Source organism: Gopherus flavomarginatus, chromosome 18 (genome assembly GCF_025201925.1).
Source record: "Gopherus flavomarginatus isolate rGopFla2 chromosome 18, rGopFla2.mat.asm, whole genome shotgun sequence".
NCBI classification, from domain to species: domain Eukaryota; kingdom Metazoa; phylum Chordata; order Testudines; family Testudinidae; genus Gopherus; species Gopherus flavomarginatus.
The window spans coordinates 7,014,339-7,036,777 of record NC_066634.1 but is presented as its reverse complement, the minus strand read 5'-3'; the positions used below and the strand labels follow the sequence as shown (position 1 = coordinate 7,036,777).

General features: G+C 61.4%; 1 protein-coding gene and 1 long non-coding RNA gene across 3 annotated transcripts; one reads left to right on the top strand and one right to left on the bottom strand.

Annotated features, from left to right (window-relative positions):
• The first annotated feature begins 1,909 nt into the window (after positions 1–1,909).
• Positions 1,910–9,921, top strand: LOC127036611 (uncharacterized). The gene is made up of 3 exons (XR_007770189.1): positions 1,910–2,225; positions 8,591–8,707; positions 9,781–9,921. It is a non-coding gene; the product is annotated as an uncharacterized LOC127036611 (long non-coding RNA).
• A 424-nt stretch (positions 9,922–10,345) lies between these two features.
• CHMP2A (charged multivesicular body protein 2A) lies at positions 10,346–18,936 on the bottom strand. 2 transcript variants are annotated; one of them, XM_050927655.1, is made up of 7 exons: positions 18,779–18,936; positions 14,639–14,724; positions 13,571–13,760; positions 13,001–13,180; positions 12,546–12,676; positions 11,907–11,968; positions 10,346–11,179 (listed from the first exon to the last, which is right to left on the bottom strand). In XM_050927655.1, exons 3-7 carry the CDS (start codon positions 13,736–13,738, stop codon positions 11,058–11,060), a joined length of 663 nt encoding a protein of 220 aa, XP_050783612.1. In that variant the 5' UTR covers positions 13,739–13,760; positions 14,639–14,724; positions 18,779–18,936; the 3' UTR covers positions 10,346–11,057. The 2 variants fall into 2 exon arrangements, with proteins under 2 accessions (XP_050783612.1, XP_050783611.1); XM_050927654.1 differs by lacking the exon at positions 18,779–18,936 and having other exon boundaries at positions 14,639–14,875.
• Between the last annotated feature and the right edge of the window lie 3,503 nt (positions 18,937–22,439).

Sequence of the window (22,439 nt, the reverse complement as noted above, 5' to 3'; positions counted from 1 at the left end):
CCCACGCCCCGGGGAGGCTGCGTGTGGGAGCCAGGCCCCCACTGGGGCCAATGGGGCAGGGCAGGCATCATTCCAGACACTGGGCATCCCTGCCAGACGGACCTTCCCCCCATTGCAAATGCGGCTTGGGAAATAAACGGCCCCTTGCGGTGGTGACGGTGGATCAAGAACTGTGGGGCCAGAAGGCCTCATTCCTGAGTCTCACACCATGCTTGGGGGCACAGCCCCCCACCCTCTCCCCCTCATCCACAGCCTCAGCCCTGGGACCACTTTCAGGGGAATCCAGCTAGAACAGGCTTTGGTCTGAGTCAGAACTAGGGAACAAGCAGTGTGTCTCACACGCCATATACCCATCATGACCACTGGGGGACACTGCTGCCCCCTCACCCATTAACACATGCAGCATTCACACTGCATGTACCAGCATGGCCACTGGGAGCACTGCAGCTTCCCATTAGCACACACAACATCGCACTGCAGTTCCCCCTTAGCACACAGCATTCATACTGCATGTACCAGCATGGCCACTGGGGGGCACTGCAGGTCCCTCTTAGCACACAGCATTCATACTGCATGTAGCAGCATGGCCACTAGGGGGCACTGAAGCTCCCCATTAGCACACGCAGCAGTCACACTGCATGTACCCAGCATGGCCACTGGGGGCACTGCATCCCAGATTGTCTGTGGCTGTGTGGATGGCAGTGTTGCATAATCCCCAAATGACTCAGCTATTCATTCTTCCCTGGGGGCACCGAGGCCTTTCCTGTCTGTGCCAGGATCGCTCCCCTGCTGCGCCTGGTTCTGGGGTGTGGCATGCCCGTGCCAAGGCCCCACCTGGGATGCAGGGCAGGGGGGAGCAGGGCAGAGGGGGTGGTGTTGGGCAGCACATCGCTGGTTGGGCACAGCTGGGGCTGGTAGAGTGTGGGAGGGGTCCGGGTTTGGGGGCTGGTTGTGGGCACCCTGCTGTACCTGGTGGAGCAGCTCCCTGGGGAGTGCAGGAGGGAGCCCCGATGTGAGGGGTCCATGAGCCAGCAAATCCCAGTCCACTGGAGCGTGCAGCCCCAGAGTTCCACACAGCCCTGTCTGTGACCCACCCAGCCCCAGTGAGCTGGGCTGAATCCCTCAGAGCTCACCAAGAGCCATCCGGGCCCCATCACACCTTGCTAAAACCCTTGCAAACAATCTGCTGCACACACACACCCCAACATCCCCTGCACACCCCCCCCACAACACCCTCTAAGCACATACACACACACTCAACACTCCCTGCACACACACACACACACACACACACTCCCCCCACAATGCCCTCTTGCACACACACATACACAAACACTCCCTGCGTGCGCACACACTGCAACACCCTCTATGCACACACACACACACTCCAACATCCCTGCACACACACTCACAAACCCCTACAATCCCTACATACACACACACACACACACACACCCTGCAACACACCCTGCACACACACACCCCAACACCCCACACATACCCCAATACCCCTGCCCACATGCTCACACAACCCCCCCAACACGCAACAACCCCTGCACACACACTAACAAACACACACCAGTACATACGCACACCCTCTGATGAGGAGGGTGCCCTGTCCATCACACACACACCCACCCGGACATCATCAGTCCCTGTTCCCACAATGCAGGGGCTGCCCCACTTCTCCCCAGCAAGTTCGTGGCTGGGATCCATGGCCCACAGGGCTCTATGTTTCCAGGGGGGAGCAAGTTTGTGAGGGGGTGGCCTCCAGGCCATAGAGGGGGAAGGAGTGTCTCGGGGGCAGGTCCCCAGAGACCCATTAGGGTCACCACCCTCCAGGATTGTCCTGGACTCTCCAGGAATTAAAGATTAATCTTTAATTAAAGATCAAGTCGCATGATGAAACCTCCAGCCCGGTCCCTGGCTAGGTTCAGCCGGTAGCGAGAGGGGAGGGCAGGGCTGGGGGGAGGCGTCTGGCCCAGGCTAAGCCGCTGTGCATTAACCCCGGAGCAGTTATGACATATCTCGAATACCCAAGCGCGATCCTCCACCCCCTGCCGCTGCCCGGGTACCGCTCCCGCCCCGCACCCAGACGGACGGACAGACACACGGCTCAGCATGTCCAACAGCCCCAGACCAGGAGGGGCCCTCGAAGAGGGGGCCCCCGATGAACCCCAGGGGCAGCCCCCCTGCGCCGAGCTCAAAGCAGCTGTGGAGAAATGGTGAGTCCCGGTGCAGCTGCCATGATGCAGGGTTGAGGGGTGGGGAGCACCGCTGGGGGGAGTCTGGCATCCTGCCAACCTGATCCACGGAGAGCTGCTACAGGGAATGGAGGGCAGGGGCTCCAGGCAGTGGAGGCAGGGCTCAGTGGGTCTGCAGTCAGTGGGGCAGCAGGGTAGCTCAGTAGAGTGGGGGCAGGGAGCTCAGTGGGGCAGAAGGGCTCAGTGGGTTAGGGGATGGGGGCCTAAGTGGGGCAGGGAGGGCTCAGTGGATTGAGCACAGGGGGTCTCAGTGGGGTGGCGCAGGGAGCTGTGCCATGCACTCCATACCCAGTGCCCCCAGCCCAGATGAGGCAGAAGGGTGGGAGCCGGTGGGTCCTGGCTTCACGGTTCCCCAGGCCGGGATAGGCAGAGGGGCCCTCGGCGCTGGTCATGTGGTGCAGGGACCGGAAGGGAACAGCAGGACGTGACCTCAGGGAACCAGCCTGGAGAAAGCTCTGTGGCCTCAGGGCACCCCCAGGAAGCAGCCAGCCCAGCACCCCTCCCAGCATGACCAACCCCATGGGGAACATAGGGGCTTCCGTGGGGCAAAGGCCCTTCCACTTGGGAGAATGGGCCCAGCCACCCAGCGGTTCCAGGCCCAAACCCCGCCCCACCCATCCAGCCCCAGATATGCGGGGCACGAGGGGCGGGAGAAAGACATGTAGCGACATAGATTGGTTGGGGGGTTAGTAAAGGGGCTGACAGAGGGCATTGAATGAGGGATGTGAAAGGGGAGCTGGTGCCATGGGTGTGCATTGGGAGCGGTGCCTTGTTACAAGGTGTGAATGTGGGGGCCTCGCAGGGAGGGGAGTGAAGGCAGCTGGAGTCAGTGATAGACCGGGTGATGTATTTGGAGTTGGACGACTGAAGGGGTTTGTATGGGGATGGAGGGAGGGAGGGTGTGTATGGGGACTGAGGTATGGCAGGGTGTGTATGGGGAAGACAGGGTGTGTATGGGGTTGGAGGAAGGGGATGTATGGGGATGGATGGAGGGTTGTGTATGGCGATAGGTGGCAGGGTGTGTATGGGGATGGAGGAGTGTGTATGGGGAAGACAGGGTGTGTATGGGGCTGGAGGAAGGGGATGTATGGGGATGGATGGAGGGCTGTGTATGGCGATAGGTGGCAGGGTGTGTATGGGGATGGAGGTATGCATATGGGGATGGATGGAGGGGTGTGTATGGGAAGGGAGGGGTGTGTATAGGGATGAATGCAGGGGTGTATATGGGGATGGGTTGCATATGATGGGGTGTGTATGGGAATAGAGGGCAGTTGGGTTGGATGGAGGGTTGTGTATGGGGATGGATGGAGGGAGCGTGTGTATGGGGATGGATGGATGGTTGTGTATGGGGATGGCTGGAGGGTCGTTTATGGGGATGGCAGAGTTTGTATGAGGATGGATGGGGGGGTGTGTAGAGGGATGGATGGCGGGATGTGTGTGGGGATGGAGGGGTGTGTACAGGGGTGGATGGAACAATGTGTACGGGGATAGAGGGGGTGAATGGGGATGGTGGGGTGTGTACAAGGATGGATGGCGGGGTGTGTATGGGGATGGGTGGGTCACCCCCAGGTATTGTCAGTCCCATCACCCCTTACTGGTTCCCCACCCCACTGTCAACTAGAGACAAGGGTGGGTCTCAGTTGGGAATGGCTCAGCGATGGTTGGATGGGGGCTCAGTGGGGGTGGGGCAGGGGACTCAGTATGGGAGGCAGGCGGCTCAGTGGGGCTGGGGGTTCAGTAGGGATTGGACAGGGGGCTCAGTGGGGCTCGGGGTTCAGTAGGGATAGAACGGGGAGCTCAGTGGGGGTGGGGCAGGGGGCTCAGTGTGGGAGGCAGGGGGCTCAGGGGTTCAGTGAAGGGCAGGGGGCTCACTGGGGGTGAGGCAGGGGGCTCACTGGGGGTTGGGCAGGGGGCTCAGTGGAGTAGGGGTGGGGGATCGGTGGAGGTTGGTTGGGGGCAGCGGTCTCAGTGGGCATGAGGCAGGGGGGCAGGAGGCTCAGTGGGGGTGGGGCAGGGGGATCAGTGGGGGTTGCCAGTGACCTCTGTGGGGTTGGCAGGGGTCTCAGTGGGCATGAGGCAGGGGGGCAGGGAGCTCAGTAGGGGTGGGGCAGGGGGATCAGTGGGGGTTGCCAGTGGCCTCGTGGGGTTGGCAGGGGACTCAGTGGGGGTGGGACGGGGGGCTCAGTAGGGGTGAGGCGGGGGCTCAGTGGGGGTTGGGCAGGGGGCAGGGGGCAGGGGGCTCAGGCAGTTACCGAGGGCATTCCCATCCCCCGGAGTCAGTCCTCGGGGTCCCGAGCCCAGTGCAGTGGCTGTCACCCCCCAGCCATGCCCTGTCCTCATTCACCCTCCGCCCCAAGAGTTCGCCCCATCCCCACAGCTGCCCTTGGGCTGCCGTGCCCAGCTCTGGCCCCAGCAGGTCCCTGCTCCTCCCTCCCCCCGCAGGGGAGCAGACCCCATTGCCGGATCCTCACCCCCAAATAACTCCACAGCTAAAGCTGCTATGGGGAGTTAGAGCAGGGACACACCTACCCTATGGGTGCTGGATGAGGGGGTAACAGAGCCCAGGGCCTTGCGAGGCATGGGGGGGCACAGCAGATGGGGTGCCCCCCTAATAGCCCCAGAGTAACAGTAGAGACCCACAGAGAGACAAGCCAGGACTCCTGGGTTCTGGCCCCAGCTCTGGGAGGGGAGTGGGGGCTAGTGGTTAGAGCAGGGGGGGCTGGGAGCCAGGACTCCTGGGTTCTCTCCCCAGCTCTGGGAAGGGAGTGGGGGCTAGTGGTTAGAGCAGGGGGAGGGGGCTTGGAGCCAGGACTCCTGGGTTCTCTCTCTACCTCTGCCCCCGTGTGACCTTGGGCATGTGCATGCCCCCCCCTTTGGGTTGTAATTGGGGCTGAGCACCCCCTGCAGGGTAAGGCGCTTTGCTGGCGGTGCTGCCAGGAGTTATTACTATGATTTATAAATCCCCCACTTGCGATTCCTGTGGCTGGGCTGATCCAGCCGACGGGCTGCGCGTGACCCCTGGGTGCCCCCTGGCTATGCCCAGGCCATACGCCATTCTCCCCCATGGGGTGCCCCCGGCCAACTCCGCCACACTCAGCCCCACTGCGCCCCACCCCACACTGGCACGCAGGCCGCAGAGCCCACTGTGTGATGCCTCTCCCGGCAGCACCTTCCATCTCCCAGCCCTGGCTAATGTAGCTTGACAGGGGCGTGCCGTGATCCAGCACCTGGCACCACCTGCTCTGCCGGGCGCTGAGGAGGCTGGTTAATTGTGCGAGGGGGTTAGCGAGGCCACCGTGCCCTCCCCCCATGCGTCCTGATCCCCACAGCTCCACCTGGGATGTGCCCAAGGTCACAGGGGAGATGGGGGCACCATAGAACCCAGGAGTCCGGCCTTCCACTTGCCTGTCCACCTGCTAGATCCCCTCCTCTCCAGAGCTGGGGAGAGAACCCAGGAGTCCTGGCTGCCAGGCCTCCTGCCTCTAACCACTAGACCCCACTCCCAGGGCCAGGGATTGAACCCAGGAGTCCTGGCTCCCAGCGCCCCCCCCACGGCCACTCCTGCTGACACACACACACACTGCTTCCACCCCATCCCCTGGTGTCAGCAACCCCTTGACCCCGGTGCAGTGGCTACGCTGAGTCATGGCCCCACGGGGCAGATGCCCCCTATGGCTGGCACCCGCCGGGACACATGGGGCTGGCTAAGCTGCTACCAGCACAACGGCCAATGACCTACATTCAGCTCTGCCACCCCGTTCCCATGGCAGCAGGGACCGGGCATGTCAGAGGAGGGGGAGGAAATGGAAGCTTGCCCCACAGTGCCCCCGAGAGCCCCTTTTACACCCCCACCTGCCCCACAGTGACCCCGAGAGACCCCTTTTACACCCCCACCTGCCCCACAGTGCCCCCGAGAGACCCCTTTTACACCCCCACCTGTCCCACAGTGACCCCCAGGGACACCTCCTTCACCCCCGCCTGCCCCACAGTGCCCCCGAGAGACCCCTCTTACACCCCCACCTGCCCCACAGTAACCCCCAGGGACCCCTCTTCCATCCCCGCCTGGCCCACAGTGACCCCGAGAGACCCCTCTTCCACCCCTGCCTGCCCCGTTGTGACCCCGAGAGACCTCTTTTTTACCCCCACCAGCTCCATGGTGCCCCCCAGGGACACCCCCTCCACCCCCGCCTGCCTCACGGTGCCCACGAGACACCCCTCTTCCACCCCCGCCTGCCCCACAGTGCCCCCGAGAGACCCCTCTTCCACCTCCGCCTGCCCCACAGTAACCCCAAGGACCCCTCTTCCACCCCCGCCTGCCCCACAGTAACCCCCAGGGACCCCTCTTACACCCCCGCCTGCCCCAGTGACCCCGCGAGACCCCTCTTCCACCCCTGCCTGCCCCGTGGTGACCCCGAGACACCTCTTTTTTACCCCCACCAGCTCCATGGTGCCCCCAAGAGATCCCTCTTCCACCCCCACAGTGACCCCTAGGGACACCCCGTCCACCCCGCCTGCCCCCCAGTGTCTCAGAGCAACACCTCCTTCACCCCCTACCCCTACAGAGTGACTGGCGCCCTCGCCAGCCCCCCCAGGTACGGGCTGGTGGGGCCAAGCAGAGCTGGGGCGTGTGGGCCGGGCGGCGTGGGGCAAGAGGACGTGGTGCTGCTGACTCAGCCCCGGCTTCATTAGCTGCGGAGAAAGGAGCCGCCGAGGCAGCCAGGCAGGAGTAACGGGGAGGCCAGGAAGGGGGTGCGGGCACATGGCGGGCATTAACCCCTCAGTGGCTGGGGTGGAAACACTCCCCCATCCTCATTAACCCCTCACTGTCCCTTCCTCACCACTAACCGAGACCCTGGCAATTCAGGCCCACCACCCACCCAGCCCCAGAGGTGGTGGCAACTGGATCCCCCGATTCCCATCTGGGGCCATCTCCGGGCCCCACACGTGTATAGTGGGGCTCAATCCCTGGCGTCCTGAGCCTCAGCTCAGGGCTTTAACCGCGCAGCCTGGCTCATGGCTGGGGGGAGGGGGCGGGTGCAGTGATGGGGGGGCATTTGTATCGGCTCCAAAGAGCACCAGGCTCCAGCCCCCTGCAATTGTGGCTCCTCAGCACCCCGCCCCTGCCCTGTGACCTCCCTTCCCCCTCCCCGCAGCTCTGCAGCTGCCCCTTATCTGCAACCTGCAGCCCTAACTGACTGGCGGGGCATCCGCACCTCCCAAGCAGCCTGGCTTTGGGATGAAAAGGAACCCGGCCTGCCCCCGCTCACCCTACCTGCAGGTCTGGGTCCCCTTTTATCAGCCCTAGGGCTCGCTCAGTGCCACTCACCAGCAGATCTCAGAGCACCTTACGGAGGTCAGTTATTCTCCATTGTACAGATGGGGAAACTGAGGCGGGGGTGGCTTACTCACTGTCACCCAGCAGGTTAATCCCAGTCCTGTGCTCTCTCCACTAGGCAACACTGCCTCTCCCTAAACTATGATTATTATAATGTATTAAGTTTATTATGGTAGCACCTAGGAGTCCCAGTCGTGGCCCCCATGGTGCTGGGCACTGTACATTATTTATTAGGGGTATTATGCTAGTGCCTAAAAGCTCCAGTCATGGTCCAGGACCCCACTGTGCTAGGCACTGTACATTATTTATTAGGTGTATTACGGTAGTAGGAGCTCTCCTCTCCCCCAACCCCCAGCAGCCAGAACATGGCCCAGGATCTCACAGTCAGGGAACGGGCGCATGGAGGGACCCCGCTGCATGGGGTTAGTTCCTATGTGGGGCACCCGTTGCAGCACCAAGGTCCCCATTCCCACCAGCCCTGGCAATAGGGCATCTCCAGCAGAGCTGGCACCGTGCTGTCCTCGCTTGGCCCTGGCCTGCTCCGAGCACAGCACCCCGAGCCTGTCACCCTCCCTGCACCACGGCTCCCCCAGCCCCACATGGGCACCATGCCAGACCCCTGCACAGGCTGCAGGGGATGGGGTGTGTGTGACTAATCTAACCCACCGGCCAGCCCTCCCCATAGGCACCCCTTGCAGATAAGGGTCTGACTGGAGGGAGGGGGGTGTAGGAGGGAGAGGAGAGATGAGATAAGAGGGGCTTATCGGTTTCCCAGCCTCTTGGTTCAGCTTTTAGGGAGGTGGACACAAAGGATACTGGGCTAGATGGGCCTTGGATCTGATCCAGGGAGGGGACGGGATACCAGGGTAGATGGGCCTGTGGCTCTGATCCAGGGGTCAGGGAAGGGGCAGGATACTGGGCTAGATCATCCGATGGGTGTGAGCCAGGCAGGTCCCCCTCCCCATTTAATGACCCCCCCATGTCTTCGCAGTGTGCGTGAGAACGGGGAGGAGTCGTGCAAGGAGCTGATGGAATCGTACCACGAGTGTCTCCGTGCCCTGGGCATCAAGGTCTAGCAGGCCCTCTCCCCCCCACACACACACGGTGAGTTCCCCTCCCCCAGCCTCGTGGGGAGGGCATGGGGAGCCCAGGGTTGGGATAGCAGGGGGGCAGTGCTGTGTCCCCCACCCTGCACCACGCTCCTAAGCCCCTGCTTTTTCTCAGCTGCTTCCCTGGGCAGCCCCAGAGGGGCACAGCCTCAGCCCAGAGCCCCATGTCCACAGCTGGGTCCACTCTCCGCCCCGGAGCAGCCTGTACTTCAGTTTGGCTTGGCCTCCCCAAAGCAACCCCCCCACCCCCAGAGGTGGACAGCTCCCGCATCCCAGTGGGTTCAGGCCCCCAGCACTAGTTGCCAGGTGACCATCTCCCCAGTGATGGCATTAGAGATACGCCAGGTTTGCAAGAGAGCAGTTTTGTGTTAAAGGGACAATTTGCTTTTGACTTAACTTTTTTAATGGTAAGCGGCAGCTACAGTGTCACCCCTTCATTCACATCGACACCCCCAGGTTGACTTTACACCCCTGGTTCACAGCCACACCCCATCATTCACATCCATACTCCCTGGTTCAATTTACACCCCCTGGGTCACACTTACAACCGTCCCTGGTTCACACACACACACACAAACCGCGGCATCACATTTATAACCCTAGTTCACATCCACATGCTGTGGAAGTGCAGAGGACTAGACAGTTGAAGTCCTCATGCACCTGTGTAAGGTGTAGTCAGAGCAACCCCCGTCCCCCTCCAGCTGCCAGCACTGGATTCCCGTGCGTTTACACAGACTTGTTTAGGGGCAGAAAGGGATTTTTTTTTTTTTTTTTAGACCAAGTCTCACACTTTGTATTATTTTGTTCCCCCATTTTCTACCCCCAAGTTCCTTCTGATGTGGAGCATCTCCAAAGTTTCTAGCCCAGGGTCCAGTTTTGCCCCGTTGTGGTTAAAGGGAGTTGGGAAACGGAGCACCAGGCTCGGGGTGGGAGGGAGCAGGGCGCCGGGTGGAGGGGAGGGCACTGCCCTGCTGGCCACTCCAGCCAAGCGGCAGGCAGAGATCAGGAACATGAAGGGACCAAGGTCTTCCCCCTCCCCTCACTAGGCTCAGCAGTTGCTCCTCTCTTGCAGGCGCTGGCGTGGCCAGTGGGCACAGCGTCACCCAGGGGAGCCCGGCTGTGAGGGCAAAGAGCCGCCGAGACGTGCCAGCAGCCGTGGAGGGGGCAGCTGCTCTGGATTCGGGGGGCAGGGTAATAAACTGGCAGCATTTTACCTGGGCTGGGTGTGCGTGACCAGTGAACGCCAGCCATACACCACCCCCACTCAACACTCCCTCATAACATGCCTCCAGTGCCCCTGCCTCCAACCTCCTACCCCGTTCAGCCCAGCCACCACTCCTGACCCATCCCCGTCAGTCCCTTCCTGCCCAGCACTAGGCGAGGGGCACCTACCTCCCCCCAGGAACAATGATGCATCCAGCTGCAGTGGGGCAGGGCTCCAGGATCCCCTGGAGGAGGGAGTTGTGGGGAAGCCAGCAGCAGAGCGGGGGATCCCCATGGCCCTTCCTCTGCTCCAAGTCAGGGGGAGGCAACCGCATAGGACAGCTCCTCCTCAGCTCACCCCAGAGGAGATGGGGGAGGGCCTCTGCCCCCTCCCGCAATCTATGGGGCAAGAATCAACCAGCAGGCACCCTGGATACAAATTTACAGCCTTTATTACAGCCCCTCCCCCAGCCAGCCAGCAGATGGAGGCAGGAGAGCCTGAGCGCAGCCCCCACTGTCCCTGTGCACAGGATGGAGAGCTCTGTGCCAGGAAGGGGGGGGGCTCCCAACCTGTGCCCCCCCAGATCCAGGCTTTAGTGGGTGTGCCCAGCTGCCCCCATCCTATAAGCCCAGCCCCACCACCAGCACAGACACACACACACATATATATATCCCTGGGCTGGTGCATCTTCCAATCTGCTTCTCTCCAGAGCCAGCCTCCCCCTCTCTGTGGGGGGTGGGGGGAGGGATGAAACCAGCCTGAGCTGGCAGCTCCTGGGGGGTGACAGCCACTGCAGAAAAGACACCCCCACCTGTAGTGTACTTGAGCTGGAAGCTAAAGGGTTAAGAACCCCACTCCCCCCCACAGAAATGATTCCCCTGCCCCCCCAGAGAGCTGCAGCAGCCCCACAGTCAAACCTCCCCCCATTACCTCGGCGTGGGGACTTGCCTCCCCAAACTGGCAGGAACCCTCCACCCCACCACCTAGTCCCCCACACAGGCAGACGGGTGGGGGGGAGGGGGAAGTACCCAGAGAAGGGCAGAGGCAGCAGTCGCAGCCCCTGGGGTGTTGAGAGCAGAGGCCAGTGGTGGGTGGGGTGCCTGGGGGAGCACAATGTGGGGACGGAGGGGGGCAGCCCCAGCCCCTCAGTCCCGGCGCAGGTTCTTCAGCCGCTCCTCCAGGTCGGCGTCGGCATCCGCCAGCGCCGCAGAGGGCTCAGCCTTCTTCCCGGCCGTCACGCTGAGTGAGGCCCCAGTCGAGGGCAGGTCTGTGGGGAGAGGGGGGTCAGCCCGCCCAGAGCACCCCACAGCCCCCACTGAGCGAGGCCCCAGTCGAGGGCAGGTCTGTGGGGAGAGGGGGGTCAGCCCGCCCAGAGCACCCCACAGCCCCCACTGAGCGAGGCCCCCGCCAAGGGCAGGAGGGCAGGGAGGGGGGCCAATCCACCCACAGCACCCCACAGCCCCCCAACTGAGCGAGGCCCCCGTCAAGGGCAGGTCTGTGGGGAGAGGGGAGTCAGCCAGCCCAGAGCACCCCACAACCCCCCACTGAGTGAGGCCCCCGCCAAGGGCAGGTCTGTGGGGAGAGGGGAGTCAGGATGCCTGGAGCACCCCACAGCCCCCCATTGAGCGAGGCCGCCACCAAGGGCAGGTCTGCGGGGAAAGGGGGGTCAGGATGCCTGGAGCACCCCACAGCCCCAACATCTCCCGCTGAGCGAGGATCCCCGTCAAGGGCAGGTCTGCGGGGAGAAGGGGGTCAGCCTGCCTAGAGGCCCCCACAGCCCCAGGCCCCCATCAAGGGCAGGATGGTTGGGGGAGGGGACAGTCCACCCAGAGCACCCCACAGCCCCCGCATCTCCCAGGCGCTAGCAGGGTCAGGCAGCAAAGGCCTCCCCCGCACTGCCCAGCTGCAGAGAGGACCTGGCTCCCAGCCCCCAGGGCCTGTGAGTGCCTCCTGCCAGAGCCCTTCCCCCCGACACCCGCAGCTAGGATACTCACTGGAGAGCTCATCCGTCAGGGTCAGGCCCAGCTCATCCAGCACCTGGGACACCACAGCATCGCTGGGGGGCAGAGATGGGCAGGTGAGAGCAGGGACATTGCCAAGACCCCCCACACCCGGAAAGGAAAGAGCCACGCCCCCAGATAACTGGGCTGGAGAGGAGCCAGCACCCCACGCACCCAGCAGCCCAGGTCCCCACACACCTGGGGAAACGTGCCAGAACAATACACTGGGTTTATCCCTGGAGCGGGCACCAGCTGAGTGAGCTCATCCCCACCCCAAGGGTGTCGCTCGGCCTGGGGAACCCCTCCTGGGGGCTCAGTTTGTCACCTGTCCTGCTGATAGACCCTAGGGCTGGATGGGAGCCAGCATCTGTAGGGGGGGAAAAGCCCCATGTCCCATTCCCTGCCCCCTCACCCCCCGAGCCAGCCAGTCCCCCCAGCCCCATGACCAGATGAGAACTGGTGCCCCCTAGAGGGGAAAGGCCCCAGGGTCCCATTCCCTACCCTTCTGAGCCAGCCAGATCCCCACCCTGCGGCCGGATAGGAGCAGGCAGTCACAAGCAGGGAAAAGGCCCCATGCCCCATTTCCCCCCCTAGCCCCCAAGCCAGCCAGTCCCCCCTGCCCTGCCCCCGCACCTCTCCTCCTCATCATCCTCGTCCCCCATGGCGTCATCGATGGCGTCATTCATCATCTCCTCCTTCATGTCCATGATCTCCGACTGCTTCTCAAACTCCATCATGATCTTCTGGATCTGGGGCAGCTTCAGCTGGGCGGGGGAGGGCAAGAGAATATACAGTCACTGCCTTGGGGAAATCAAGTGGACTGGCCCTACAGCGCCCCTTGCTGGGAGAGGCCAGGCTGAAGTAGCCAGGAGCCCCCACACCGTGGCCAGCACACTGCCCTGTTCCCCACAGTACCCTTGCTGGGAGAAATGGGGCTGAAGTAGCCAGGGACCCCCACGCATGAGTCAGAACCTTGCCTCGCACCCCACAGCGCCCCCTGCTGGGAGAGGCCTGGCTGGAGTAGCCAGCTCCTTCCTAGCCAGCACTCCTGCCCCACTGCCCAGCCCGGTTGGCGGAAGCCCACGTACCTGTCTGTTCATGGTGGCCATGGCCTTGGTGACACCCTTCATGGCCTGGGCCATGGAGTTGTTGGACTTGAGGGTCTGGATCTTGAGCGACACGGCCTGGATGTTTGCTCGCATCATGATGAATTTCTTGACGTAGCGCCGGGTTCGCACCAGGTCCTTGGCCATGATCTTCACTGCGTCCTGCCGGGGGAATAGGTTACTGCCAGAGACCACTCCCCCCATAGCCCTCATCCCCCCTGCTCTTCACCGCCTCCTGCCAGGGGGATGGGTTACAGCCAGAGACCTCACACTCCCTCTCCTCATTGCCCTCATCCCCCCTGATCTTCACCGCGTCCTGCTGGGGGGGGAATGGGTTACAGCCAGAGACCCCTCATCCCCCCTGCTCTTCACCGCCTCCTGCCGGGGGGATGGGTTACAGTGAGGAACACCCCTACGTACCCGTCCTTCCCCCCACTGTTCACTGTGGGTTACAGCTGGAGATACCCGTCCCCCATAATCTTCACCCCACCATGAGGGGGAAAGGTTGGGCTCAAGCTGGAGATGCTCCCCCCGGCCTGGCCCCTCGCTCACCATCTGCCCCTGTTTCGCCATCTTCTTGATGTCGGCGATGATCTTCTTCTCCTGGGTCTCCAGCTTCTGCCGCTCGCGGTCCATGTCCCGCATGGCCCGGTTCAGGGCCCGCTGGTTCTGCCGCAGCATCTCCTCCGGCGTCTTCCGGCGCCCGAACAGCAGGTCCATGCTGAGCGGGACAAGGGGCAGCCTAAGGCCGTGGGGGAAAGCAGCAGCTCAGGAACTTGCCAGGAGGGGGCGAGCTAGGGGAACCCCTGAGCAGCCCAGCCTGGGAGATGCGGGGAGCGAATCCTCTGGATCTGACAGTGAGTGGGGCAGGCAGCAGGTCAGGCAGCTGCCAGGGGGCAGGGCAGCTCTATCCCCTTGGGGGCTCAGGGCTGGGTTCTCTGGACTCAGGCTCTTCCCCACAAAGCTGGCTGGGCCAGGCTGTCCCCCTCCAAGCCATGCAATGGTAACAAGGTAGGAGTCTCTGTGGGGCTGGCTCCATCGTCTATGGCTGTCTTGGGTGCACAGGCATCTCCCTCTATTCCGTTCCCCCCTCCTCTCACAGCACTTTTCTGGGTCCATCCTGCCACAACCTCTGTGCATTTCCCACCAGCAGCCCAGCCTGTCCTGACACACCCAGGGCACTGCTGTGCCACTCCCGGGGTCAGGCCCAGCAGCTCCCGGGAGAGGGGCCAGACCAAACTCCAGGCTGCACAGGCAATAGGGACCTGCCTGGCGACCCTGCAAGGCAGGGCACAACCCCAGGCAGCCCCTGCTCCAGCCTGGGCAGGGGAGGCACAGCGAAGGGGGCTGGCTGCCTCTAAGGGAGGAGAGGTGTCAGAGCAGCAGGCAACCTCCTGGACCTCACCCCAGGGAGACCCTCCCCGGCCATGCTCCATTCATGCACCTCCACAGACAGGACAACCTGTTCTGCAGGAGCCGAGCCAGGCACAGACCCCACCCCATTGATCTGGGACCACAACTGATCCCAGCTGCAGGCAGCGCTGCCCCTGAGAACGAAGGGGAAACACTACCCCCAACCCCAGGAGGCACTCAGGGCCAGCCAGCCAGCACAGTACTCACTCAGGGGAGAAAGCAGTCTTGTTCCAGGGGGTGGCGGCTGGAGGAGGCAGGAAACGCTGAAGTCAGGTGCGCACACACAGAGCGAGCTGCAGAGACAGGAGGGGAAGGTTAGTGGTGGTGGAAAGGTCTCGCTGAGGCCTGGGTTTGGGGCACTGCTCTGGCCGGACACGCTGCCAGAGGGAATGGAGCCCAGTGGCACTGCAGGAGAAGGCACAGCCCCAGTGGCCTAGGAAGACTCTGCCCCCAAGACCCCCTGCTCCCATCACAGTGCTCCAAGCCCCAAACCCCCAAGCCAGGCTGGGAAAAAAACAATAATTTTTGCTGAAATCAGATTATTTTTTTTAATTTAAACCAGAATGTTTTATTTTGTGTGTTAAAATATAATTACAATAAATTATAATACATTTTTCTTTTTAAAACAAAATCTGAATTTAATACCAAGTATGTTAAAAGGCCTAAACTTATGATAATCTCTTCACATGCTTAAATATAAAGTAAATATGCTGAATCCAACAGCTGGTTTTTCTACACAAAGAATTGGGGGGGTGGGGATACCGAACACCTGAGATCAAGCTTTATAAAGACAGCCCAATGGCTCAGTCAAAGTAATCACAGCATCATAGACTTCAGGGTCAGAAGGAACCATTGCAGGCTACAGAACCTCAGCCACCCACTCCTGTAATATACCCCTAACCTCTGCCTGAGTTACTGGAGTCCTCAAGTCATGATTTAGAGACTTCAAGTTTCAGAGATTCCACCATACACACTAGTTTAACCCTGCAAGTGACCCATGCCCCATAGGATGGCAAAAAAAAACCCTAGGGTCTCTGCCAATCTGGCCCCGGGGAAAATTCCTTCCCGACCCCAAATATGCCAATCAGTTAGACCCAGAGCATGTGGGCAAGAGCCACCAGCCAGACACCTGGGAAGGAATTTAGTAGTAACTCCCTACCCATGTAGTGTCCCATCACTAGCCATTGGAGATATCTGCTGCTAGCTATTTAGGAAAAAGAACAGGAGTACTTGTGGCACCCTAGAGACTAACATTTATTTGAGCATAAGCTTTCATGGGCTAGAACCCACTTCATCAATCTTCTTTTTGCAGATACAGACTAACACAGCTGCTACTCTGAAACCAGCTATTTAAGAGAGACTCTTGTTTTCAAGACAGGGAAGTAGGAACTTAAGCTCAGTCACTTTCACTTGGGGACATCTGAAAATTTCCCTCCAGGATGATTTGAAATAATCAGTTTAATTCACTGAGGACAATTAAACCCTCCGGTTAATAATGAATCATTTTGCTGTAAACTTGTAAACTGTTCTGATATGAGACATTTATGGATCTACAGCATTTAGGGTTGTTTTGGTTAATAAAAGTACATTTTAGATGTTGTTTCGTGTGGGCAGTTAAAGTCCAGTTACCATCCAAATGCAGCTTGACACAAATCCTGAGTGAACAGTTAATTCTCTAGGAGATAAGCAATTTGGAATTCGCTATTTGGTAACACAGTGAAAAAAGCCAATTAATTTATAAGAATTTGAGAGTATTAAGCTACATAGTTACTTAAACAAACATATACAATTATAGGGAGCTCTCCCAGGTAGCACAAAGATGTCCCACTTCTGGCATCCAAGCTCTGTTATTAGCTGTAAACCGATATGTGTAAATGGGTCTAGTGACCCCAACTGGGGTAGAGGCATCTTTCTTTGGAAAATAACTGGCACCCAAAGAGAAAAGTTTATTAAAATCAATGGTTTTAATAGAGGCTTCACAGGAGGTGATTTCAGTTAACCCACCCAGCCCCCTCCCACAGCTGGACCCTCTAGAGCCCTCCCCACTATGCCCCACCCCTGCGCCCTGCCCCCATCCCCATCCCACTATGCCCCACAACCTACACAGAGCCCCCCACTATGCCCCCCCACGCCCAGCCCCATCCCACTATGCCCCACAACCTACACACAGCCCCTACTATGCCCCCCCACGCCCAGCCCCATCCCACTATGCCCCACAACCTACACACACACCCACTATGCCCCCCCACACCCAGCCCCATCCCACTATGCCCCACAACCTACACACAGCCCCCCACTATGCCCCCCCACGCCCAGCCCCATCCCACTATGCCCCACAACCTACATACACACCCACTATGCCCCCCCACACCCAGCCCCATCCCACTATGCCCCACAACCTACACACAGCCCCCCACTATGCCCCCCCACGCCCAGCCCCATCCCACTATGCCCCCCCACACCCAGCCCCATCCCACTATGCCCCACAACCTACACACAGCCGCCCACTATGCCCCCCACGCCCAGCCCCATCCCACTATGCCCCACAACCTACACACACACCCACTATGCCCCCCCACGCCCAGCCCCATCCCACTATGCCCCACAACCTACACACAGCCCCCCACTATGCTCCCCCACGCCCAGCCCCATCCCACTGTGCCCCACAACCTACACACACACCCACTATGCCCCCTCACGCCCAGCCCCATCCCACTATGCCCCACAACCTACACACAGCCCCCCACTATGCTCCCCCACGCCCAGCCCCATCCCACTGTGCCCCACAACCTACACACACACCCACTATGCTCCCCCACGCCCAGCCCCATCCCACTATGCCCCACAACCTACACACACCCACTATGCCCCCTCACGCCCAGCCCCATCCCACTATGCCCCACAACCTACACACAGCCCCCCACTATGCCCCCTCACGCCCAGCCCCATCCCACTATGCCCCACAACCTACACACAGCCCCCCACTATGCTCCCCCCACGCCCAGCCCCATCCCACTATGCCCCACAACCTACACACACACCCACTATGCCCCCCCACGCCCAGCCCCATCCCACTGTGCCCCACAACCTACACACAGCCCCCCACTATGCCCCCCCACGCCCAGCCCCATCCCACTATGCCCCACAACCTACACACAGCCCCCCACTATGCCCCCCCACGCCCAGCCCCATCCCACTGTGCCCCACAACCTACACACACACCCACTATGCCCCCCACGCCCAGCCCCATCCCACTATGCCCCACAACCTACACACAGCCCCCCCACTATGCCCCCCCACGCCCAGCCCCATCCCACTATGCCCCACAACCTACACACAGCCCCCCCACTATGCTCCCCCACGCCCAGCCCCATCCCACTATGCCCCACAACCTACACACAGCCCCCCACTATGCTCCCCCACGCCCAGCCCCATCCCACTGTGCCCCACAACCTACACACACACCCACTATGCTCCCCCACGCCCAGCCCCATCCCACTATGCCCCACAACCTACACACACCCACTATGCCCCCTCACGCCCAGCCCCATCCCACTATGCCCCACAACCTACACACAGCCCCCCACTATGCCCCCTCACGCCCAGCCCCATCCCACTATGCCCCACAACCTACACACAGCCCCCCACTATGCTCCCCCCACGCCCAGCCCCATCCCACTATGCCCCACAACCTACACACACACCCACTATGCCCCCCACGCCCAGCCCCATCCCACTATGCCCCACAACCTACACACAGCCCCCCACTATGCCCCCCACGCCCAGCCCCATCCCACTATGCCCCACAACCTACACACAGCCCCCCACTATGCCCCCTCACGCCCAGCCCCATCCCACTATGCCCCACAACCTACACACAGCCCCCCACTATGCCCCCCCACGCCCAGCCCCATCCCACTATGCCCCACAACCTACACACAGCCCCCCACTATGCCCCCCCACGCCCAGCCCCATCCCACTGTGCCCCACAACCTACACACACACCCACTATGCCCCCCACGCCCAGCCCCATCCCACTATGCCCCACAACCTACACACAGCCCCCCCACTATGCCCCCCCACGCCCAGCCCCATCCCACTATGCCCCACAACCTACACACAGCCCCCCCACTATGCCCCCCCACGCCCAGCCCCATCCCACTATGCCCCACAACCTACACACAGCCCCCCCACTATGCCCCCCCACGCCCAGCCCCATCCCACTATGCCCCCCCCTCCCGCTCTGCCCTGCGGCCCCTGGCCGGACTCCCCCAGCGGAGCCCCCCGCGCGCCCCACGGAAATGACGGAGACACCCCCAGGACCCCCCCCCCCCCCCGGGGTCTCACCCGCCGCCGCTGTCGCTCAGTCTGTTTCCTTCTCTCACTTCCGCCTTCGCCCCGATGACGTCACAGAGCACGTGAAGGGCGTGGCGTCAGGTGACGGTGGTGGTGGGCGGAGCCCCGCCCCCGCAGGTACCACAGCGAGAGAGCGTCCCCCTCCCGGAAGTCACCATCAAGAGGAAGTGCAGAGTGACCCCCCCCTTCCGGCAGAGCACAGAGAGGAGGGCTAGAGGGGCACCCCCGCGCTCCTCCCCTCGCCCCGTCTCTCTAGCGCCCCGCCTCCGGCAGGAGAGACACGGGGAGGGGCTGAGGGCGATGGCGGGTGCGCAGGGAGCCGCTAGGGGGAGCCAACTTTCTAATGGCAGGAAATTGAACGCTGCCCCGCCCCTTTCCTGAGGCCCCGCCCACTCGCCCCCTCTCCCAGGGATTGGGATGTGGGAGGGGGTGAAGGTGACCCACTGCCCTGCTCGTGTGAGCCGGGGTTTGGGGCTGTGTCTTACGTAGGCACCTATTACCCCCCCACCCCCAGGTCACCCCAGCGGGGGTGCCGGAGCCAGGGCGGGGCCAGAAACGCGGGGCTCAGGGTGCATGAGGTGGCTCCCGGCTGGGGCAGGGGATTGGGGGGCAGGGGCAGGTGAGGGCTCCAGCTGGCACTGACCTCAGACAGCTCCCAGGAAGCGGGGCCATGTCCCTCGGGGCCCCAGCTCCTAGGCGGAGGGGTAACCCAAGGGTTAGGCACACTGCCCCCTCAGCTCCCATTGGCCGCAGCTCCCAGCCAATGGGAGCTGCGGAGCCGGCGCTCAGGGAGGCACCTGCAGGCAGGAGCAGCAAATGGCACCCCTGTGGCCACCCCTATTTGTAGGCAGCCACGTCCCAGGAGCCCTGCTGCACCGCCAGCTGGACTTCTAACTTCCCAGTCAGCAGTGCTGACCAGTCACCAGGGTCCCTTTCTGACTAGTTCCTGTTGAATACCGGACACCTTGCAATCCTAGGGTGGGGCTGGGATGTGAGTAGAGTGGGAGCAGGGGGAGGGGTGCAGAAGCTGGGGTGCATGAGGGAGCTGATAGAAGTCAGGGGGAGGGTGGGGCAGAGGGAGGGGCTGGATAGAGCAGAGGGGAAGAAGGGGCTAGTGGCAGGATGGCGAGGGCAGGGGATACACTGGAGAACGCTGGGGTGGCTGGATTGGGCTACAGTCAGTCTGGGAGACAGATTAAGTGGGCGTTGAAATGGGTCGAGGGGACAGGACTGTGTGGGGCTATGATGCAGGGAGGTCTGGGTTCAGGGAGAAGCAGCTCAGTTGAGGAGGTTGTGTGGGAAGCAGGAGGCTGGTTGGGGGGGGCAGAGTGGGGGGGAAGGGGACAGGTTGAGGCAGGACTATGGGTAGAGGGCTGGGAAGCAGGAGCCCAGCTGAGAAATGTGTGTGGGAAGCAGGGGGCTGGGGAAGGGGACAAGCTGGGGTGAGGTGGGAAGGAGAAGCCCAATTGAGGAGATTGTGTGGGAGGCCGGGGGGGTTGGTGGTGGGGGGAAGGGGACAAGTTGGGGCAAGGCTGGGGGGGGTGGGCTGTAGGAACCAAATGCTGTTATTGCAGGGACACTGCTGGATCAAAATTAAGACACGTCCCTCCCCTGGTTCCTCTCACCTCATGATCATTGCACCTGCCCAAGGGGGGCTTGTAAACCCCATTTCCTCTCCCAAGTGGTCCCTGGGCCAGACACACACTTGGGTCATCCCCTGGCCCTTCCCCCCACAGCCCCCTGAAGCATGGGGCTCCCTACCAGGTCCTGGCATCCCTCTGGGGCGGTCATACTCCCGCTCACTCAACCTGGCCCCCGGCTGCTACACAGCCTCATCCCAGGGCCCAGTGACAGCAGCGGTCACCGGGGCTCTGGATCCATAGGGCTAGAAGCCCCTCTGGGCAGGGACTGGGCCCTCCTTGCGTCAGGACTGCCAAGCAAGGGCTCACCCGCATCTCCCCTGAGGCCACCCACGGGAGCAGGTGGTGTGAGAGCTTGGGCTGGCCAGCGATGGGATGAGATGATCACAATCTCCCTTCCAACCTTAGCACCCCTGGAGCCCCAGCCTAGTGAGGAAAAGGGGACAAGGGGCTGCCCAGTCAAGGCAGGGGGAAATCACCTCATCTGCAAGCTGGGCTCCAGCACAAACAGCTCCCTGTGGGGGATAACAGGAGAACAAAGTGACACTTCCCTGCTCCTGGGCAGGAAACTGCCCTCACAGCCCCCAGCCCTCCATCTCATCCACCTGCCCTGCTCCATGCAGAACCGAGCCCCCCGCCACCATGATGTGGGGAGACAACATTTCACACTGCCTCAGGCCTGGCGACGAGGCCCAGCTTTGCCTGCCCCCGTCCCAGCTTCTTGACAGCCTCCTTCCCACAGGGATCGCCACCCACCAAGGCACCCACACAGTGCTGGTTCGGCAAGGGGACGGGTTAAAGCTCAGTCCACACCCAGCCAGGGAGGAGCAAAGGCAGCCCTACAGGGTGCTTGGAAGGTGGGTCAGCAGCAGGGGGCAGGTGAAGGAGCTTAGATCGGAAACGTCCCCCAACCACCACCCCCTTCGTGCAGCTGGCTCCACCCTCTCCCCTCACACAGGGGCAGAGGACCCCACAGAAGTTGCTGCAGCATCCAGGCTGCAGGTTACAGGCAGACAGAACTGGCTGCCGCGAGCCAGGCGGCTGTAGGAACAGGCCACCCACCCACCCTACAGTTTCCTTCTGATGGGGAATTCTCCCTCCATGCTGAGGCCCAGCCAGAGGTTGGATGCCCATCCCCTACTTCCAGGCAGCTGGGCCCCTCTTGGCCACTTGATTCTCAACCTGGCACCAGAGATCAGCCCTTCCCTTCCTAGCCAGGAGGGGGCAGCAATTGCATTAGCCCATATTATGGCTTTACCCCGCCCCCACCATTGCACATCTGCCCTTCTCTCAAGCCTGCCTGGGCAGCCTCGGGGCAGCAAGCGCCCACTAACAAGGCTTGGAGGTTTCTAAGCCAGTTGCAGAAGTGTGGAGAGAAGGAGGAGCTACCCGCTGTGCTAGGGAGCAGGGGGGATCAACCCCTACTTCTTACCCACAAACCACTTCAAACAGCACAGCATGCCAGAGGCCTGGGGCCCATCCTGCTGCTGGGGCTAAGTCAACAGTGTGCCTTTGTTGCCAAGAAGGCTAACGGCATTTGGGGCTGTATAAGTAGGGGCATTACCAGCAGATCGAGGGACGTGATCATTCCCCTCTATTCGACATGGTGAGGCCTCATCTGGAACACTATGTCCAGTTTTGGGCCCCACACTACAAGAAGGATGTGGAAGAATTGGAAAAAGTCCAGTGGAGGGCAACAAAAATGATTAGGGGCCTGGAACAGATGACTTCTGAGGAGAGGCTGAACGAACTGGGATTGTTTAGTCTGCAGCAGAGAAGAATGAGGGGGGATATGATAGCTGCTTTCAACTACCTGAACAGGGGTTCCAAAGCGGATGGATCTAGACTGTTCTCAGTGGTAGCAGATGACAGAACAAGGAGCAATGGTCTCAAGTTGCAGTGGGGGAGGTCTAGGTTGGATATTAGGAAACACTATTTCACTAGGAGGGTGGTGAAGCACTGGAATGGGTTACTTAGGGAGGTGGTGGAATCTCTTTCCTTAGAGGCTTTTA